This window comes from Triticum urartu, chromosome 3 (genome assembly GCF_003073215.2).
Source record: "Triticum urartu cultivar G1812 chromosome 3, Tu2.1, whole genome shotgun sequence".
Classification (NCBI taxonomy): domain Eukaryota; kingdom Viridiplantae; phylum Streptophyta; class Magnoliopsida; order Poales; family Poaceae; genus Triticum; species Triticum urartu.
In genome coordinates this window covers 40,970,749-40,975,986 of record NC_053024.1, presented here as the reverse complement: position 1 = coordinate 40,975,986, position 5,238 = coordinate 40,970,749, and the positions used below count along the sequence as shown (strand labels likewise).

Genomic DNA, 5,238 nt, shown 5'->3' with positions numbered 1-5,238 from the left:
GGAGTTGACTTTAACATATAGTAGATTAACAAAAAAAATATGTAACACTTTTCCTCCTTTACCTAGGTAAAGATGACAGAAAAACCTTATGCAAGGGATTCTTACATCTCATGCAAGCAACTCAATTTTCACACAATTTACGCAAAAATGTGTGTTGTTATAATGTAAAAAACAAGTACAAAATTGTAGAATTTTAGAAAAAAAAAGTTTCCTAAGAATGAATGAATTAGTGATATTGGTATTACCATCAAAAGAAAAAACAGAAAAATTAATAAAAAATTAAATCAAAATCAAAATAATAAAGCTTTTGTAATTAAAAAAATGAATTAATGGTTTTGTTATTATTATTCTTTACAAACAAAATAAATAAATAAAAACAAAACAAAATCATAGTAATGAAGTTTTCAAGAAAGAGTGAATTAGAGGCATTGGTATTGCCCTTTAGAAAGAAAGAAAGAAAGAAAGAAATAAAATGGAAAAAAATAAAAATAATAATGGCAAAATTTGCACAAAATTTACATAGAAATTGTGCTTTTTAATAATATGAAAGAACAAGCATATAATGGTGGATTTTTCACAAAAAAAAAGAAAGTTCCTAAGGAATTAATTGGTGTCATTGGCAATACAGTTAAAAAAAGAAAAAGAAATAAAAACTAAAACAAAATCAAAATAGCAAAAATTTCTAAGAAATAATGAATTAGTATTTTGGTATAGCCCTTTAAATATAAAGAAAATAAAAAACACTAATCGACAAATAATTGCAAAAAAATTACATAGAAATTGTGCTTATCGAAAATATGCATGAATAAGTATATAATAGTGGAATTTTCAAAGAAAATGAAATTTCCTAAGGAATCAATTGGTGGCATTGGTAATACCATTAAAGAAGAAAGAAAATAAAAAAAACTAAAAAACAAAAGCAAAATAATATAGTTTTCAGAGAAATAATGAGATAGTGGTTTGGTACTACCCTTTAAGTAGAAATAAAATGAAATAAAAACTATTTTTTTTTTCAATAATGAGATTTTCTAAGGGAAAATGAATTTGCGTCATTAGTGTTAACCTTTAAGAGAAGAAAGAAGATGAAAAAAAAGCAAACAAACAATGAAAAAATTGCACACAAAATTGCTCGTTTCTGAAATATACAAGAATATGCATTTATTAGTGGAATAACACAGACAAAAGAAGGTGCAAACCTTGACAAAAAACTGACGGTCAGGAAATCAACTTACTCAAATTTAAAAACCAGACGACTTGCATATGGCTAAGGTGAAAAAAAATCCATTTAAACATGCATGAGTGACAAACTCAATAACAACCAAAGTAATCCACACATGTGCTAAAAAAACCTAATTATAGAGGGTTATTATCTTAATAGAAAATCCATCAGTGTAGATGATTAGGGCTGTCAACCTTTTTTTGCATATATTTACATCCTCTAACTTGACACAGAAACAGGCCTAATTACAACCAAAAGAACAAACTACCTGTCTATCAGCAACCAGTTAAGACTCCTCATGCCTCTGTTCTTCCTCCTTCACCCTAGTAGACAGAGCAGAGCAGAGCACCAGCCAAAATGCCAAAAGAGAAGGACACCATCGAAACAAATCGGCCTAATTAACTATATAAGTTTCTTCGTCGTCTCCTCCTTTGCAGCTATCAGTAAATCTGAACTTGCTGCCGCCTACAACACCATCACCATCACCAAGCACCAGAGGCCGGCGACCTTGTGACCCGAGAGGCCAAACGACGACGAGGACGCCGGGAAGCTCGAGCTCGCCTCAGGCTTCCCCCCACCCGCATCCATCCCGTCCCTCATGCCGACGCGAGGCGGTTCCTGCGCGTCCTTGCACACGGCCACGCCGGTCGGCGCGCCGCCGGCCGTCTCCGCCGTGCACAAACCAGGGTTGTCCCAGGAGGCGAACCTGCTGCCCATCCTCTGGTAGAACCGGGCCGAGAACTCCAGCGCGCCCGTCAGGTTGTTGCCGTTGAGGTACATGGCCCCGATGCTCGGCAGCGCGGCCAGCTTGGCCGGCACGGCGCCGGAGAGCCGGTTGTGGTCCAGCGCCAGGAACCGCAGCCTGGGCATCGCCGCCATGGACTCCGGGATGGTGCCGGCGAGGCCGACGTTGGACAGGTCCAGCGTCGCCAGGCTCGCCATCTTCTCCCAGCCGCGCTGCATCAGGGTGCCTCCCAGCAGCGGGTTGCTCGAGAGCAGCAGGTCCTGCAGCGCCGGCATGCCCAGCACGAACTCGGGGAGTCCGCCGGTGAGGCTGTTGTTCCGGAGGTCGAGCAGCGTGAGGCTCTCGAGGCCGGCGAGCTCCGGCGGGACGCGGCCGTCGAGGCGGTTGTTGCTGAGGTCCATCTTGAGCAGCCCCTTGAGCCCACCTAGCGACGGAGGCAGAGACCCGGTTAGAGAGTTCTTGCTCATGTCCACGATCAGCAGCTGCTCGTTGTCGAGGCGGCGTAGTTGGGGGTTGTTGTTACCGAGCGTCGCCGGCACGGGGCCCGACAGCCCGTTCCCGGACAGAACGAGCCGCCGCAGCTTCGCCAGCCCGCCGAGCTCCGGCGGCACGGCGCCGGTGAGGTTGTTGTCGACGAGGACCAGGGACTGCAGGCTGGCCAGGCGGCCGAGGGACGCCGGGATGGCGCCCGCCAGGCCCGTGTTCGAGCGGAACTCGAGCGTCTCGAGGGTGCCGGCGAGTTTGTCCCAGTTTGTCGCCGGGATCGTCGTGGGGTTGGACGCCGGGAAGCAGGCGTAGAAGGTGAGGCTCTTGAGGCGCCGGAGGTCGAACAGCTGGGGGCTGAACCTGGCGTCCGGTGCGCACTGCAGCGAGTTGTCGAGCACTGGACCGATGCTGACCACCGTTGGGTACCACACGCCATTGAAGAGGTCACATGACACCCCCTGCAGAAAACAACAGAATGGGGGTCCAAGAACCAATTATTGCACTGAATTTGAATATCGAATTCAGTAAAATTGAATGCCAGATCATCACTCAGTAAAATTGCAGGCAAATTGAGAAGTACTAGTAACAAATTGGGACCCAATAACAAATTATTTCACCGAATCTGAATGTCATCGTCTATCAGTTAAATTGTACTGGTACTACATATTGCATGCAAATGAAAAGTACTAGTGGAAGCAGGGCATGTAACAAGCAAAACATACTAGGGGTAAATACTAGAAACAGACATGGAACGCTCACATGTTCATGTACAACTCAACTGAGAGAGTAAATAATTCATAGCAGATGTAAACCAGGTTAAACCAACTAACTGCGTATGAAGGTAACAAGTGTTAAATCGGTGAAAGTAAAAAAGGAAGTAGCACTAGTACTTGGTACCAATAATTCTCTGGGCAAAGCAAAAGAGCAAGAGGACAGAGGCATGGGAAAAGAAGGACCAAATGGGATGCCTTTAAGAATACATTGACATTTCAAATCACAGATTCCTATCATGTGCGGGGAAAGAAAGTTGTTACGCGCAAGAGATAAAAAAAAGCTCCCAAATTAGGCAAGAATCGGGAGGCCGTAGGTAGGTTGAGGAACAGAGGATTCGTCTCACTCGTCCAGCAGTGGAGTACTAGTAGTAAATCTTGCGTTCCCCGAGGAGAAACAGTCGAGAAACAATGGAGCAAACAGTGAGAGAGCTGCTGCTGCGTGTGTAAAAGCAGGAAACAGAGGTTGCACACAAGAACAGTGCTGAGAATTTGACGAGATTTTGGCGAGAAAAAGCATGTTTGAGGAACGCGTGCTCGGAGCATCTCACTGTGCATTCCCAAGATAAGACAACTAATTGGATGGATGTGCAAAAAATCGGGATCCTTTCTGCAGCGATTTGCTGTGAATCTCAAGACAATGTAGTGCAGAACAGGAAAGATTTGACTGTATAAATCCATGAAAAGGGGCAATTTTTGGTGTTTTCGAATCCTCCATTGCTCTAACATTTCCCAGGAATAAATCAAGAAGCGAAGACGCTGAGTAAAGAGAAGGAGCTAGCTGTGGGGGAGACGAACAAGAAGACGAACCTGGATGGGAGTCTGGCCGCAGGGGTCGGGGAAGAGGCCGGAGCCGTTCCACGCCTTGCCGACGAAGCTCCCGATGGCAGCGTACAGGGCCGCCTTCTCCTTGTCCTCCATCGGCGCCTCCGGCTCCTCCGCCGCCGCCACCGGCGAGCCCTCCTCGTCCTCCCCTTCCGCCGCGCAGCCGGAGACGAGGAGCAGCGCCAAGAAGAGCGCGGCGAGGACAGGGAGCAGCCTTCCGCCGCGAGCACGACCCATCACGGTACTTCTCCGCAAGAAAACAAACAAGAACCTCTGTTCCCCCTCCAGTCTGCCTGCCCTACTGGCTATATAGCCGCCATTGGTGGTGTCGCGAGCGGGCCACCTCCTCTGCGCTTCTCGATGCGGCTGGCCGGGAATTGAAGCTGGGGTGGGGAGGCGTGCCCCTTTTAGGTGGCAAATAAATGTGAGTTTCGCTGCGCAGAGACGGAGCCCGCGGCAGGCCGAGACATTCCTACGCAAAGGCCAGCTCAGTGCTGCGCTGCGCTGCGCCGGGGCATCCCGAGGCGTCGAGAAGAGGAGAGACGAGGAGGAAGAGGAGACAGTGTGCTGCGTGTTGCGTGTGGGCTGTGCCTGTGCTCTGGGTTTGTCTAGTTTTGTACTAGGAAAGAGAGACGGGGACGGTGGCTTCGGAGTTCTTTCCGATGGAAAAAGATGGCTACGGTACAAAAAGAGAGAGAAAAAGCTATGCCCAATGGGTTATTAATATTATATATGCGCAGTATGTGTACATGCTCCCACTCTACTCGGTTCAGATGGATGTGTGGCATGGCTTTTGTTTCAAAAAGAAAAAAATGAGGGTCAAATAATACTCCCTCCGTCCCGAATTACATGCTCCAATAGACGACAAATAATTCGGGACGGAGGAAGTAACAACGCAAAAAATTAAGGACCCTAATGTTGGGAGGAAACTCCAGCTAACTAATCGTTCCTGAAGGTCAATCCAGCAAATTGTATAAACTTGCTGCTCTCATGCCCTGTCTCATTTGGGCAAAAAAAAAAAGGTCGTTAAGTTTAAAAATTGATCACGTACAAGACAAATAGCCTTCAGCAAAAATGAAATTTCCATGCCCTGAGAATACAAACGACCAAATAGTGGGGTAATGTTTAAAAACTAATTCAGCATATGCAAAATGAAAAAAATGTCTTATGCACACGAAAAATGACGGTCGTGA

The 5,238-nt window shown here is 46.2% G+C and overlaps 1 protein-coding gene across 2 annotated transcripts; it reads right to left on the bottom strand.

Moving 5' to 3' along the window:
* Positions 1–1,366: 1,366 nt before the first annotated feature.
* Positions 1,367–4,651, bottom strand: LOC125542644 (piriformospora indica-insensitive protein 2-like). 2 transcript variants are annotated; one of them, XM_048705759.1, is made up of 3 exons: positions 4,031–4,648; positions 2,488–2,908; positions 1,367–2,388 (listed from the first exon to the last, which is right to left on the bottom strand). In XM_048705759.1, the coding sequence occupies exons 1-3, from the start codon at positions 4,280–4,282 to the stop codon at positions 1,685–1,687; spliced, it is 1,377 nt and encodes a 458-aa protein (XP_048561716.1). In that variant the 5' UTR covers positions 4,283–4,648; the 3' UTR covers positions 1,367–1,684. The 2 variants fall into 2 exon arrangements, with proteins under 2 accessions (XP_048561716.1, XP_048561715.1); XM_048705758.1 differs by having other exon boundaries at positions 1,367–2,908; positions 4,031–4,651.
* Between the last annotated feature and the right edge of the window lie 587 nt (positions 4,652–5,238).

Coding starts and splice junctions, on each gene's coding strand:
- LOC125542644 (XM_048705758.1), bottom strand. CDS start 4,282: ATGGGTCGTGCTCGCGGCGGAAGGCTGCTCCCTGTCCTCGCCGCGCTC. Junction 2,909..4,030: donor GCGGCCAGACTCCCATCCAG/GTTCGTCTTCTT, acceptor TGTTTTCTGCAG/GGGGTGTCATGTGACCTCTT.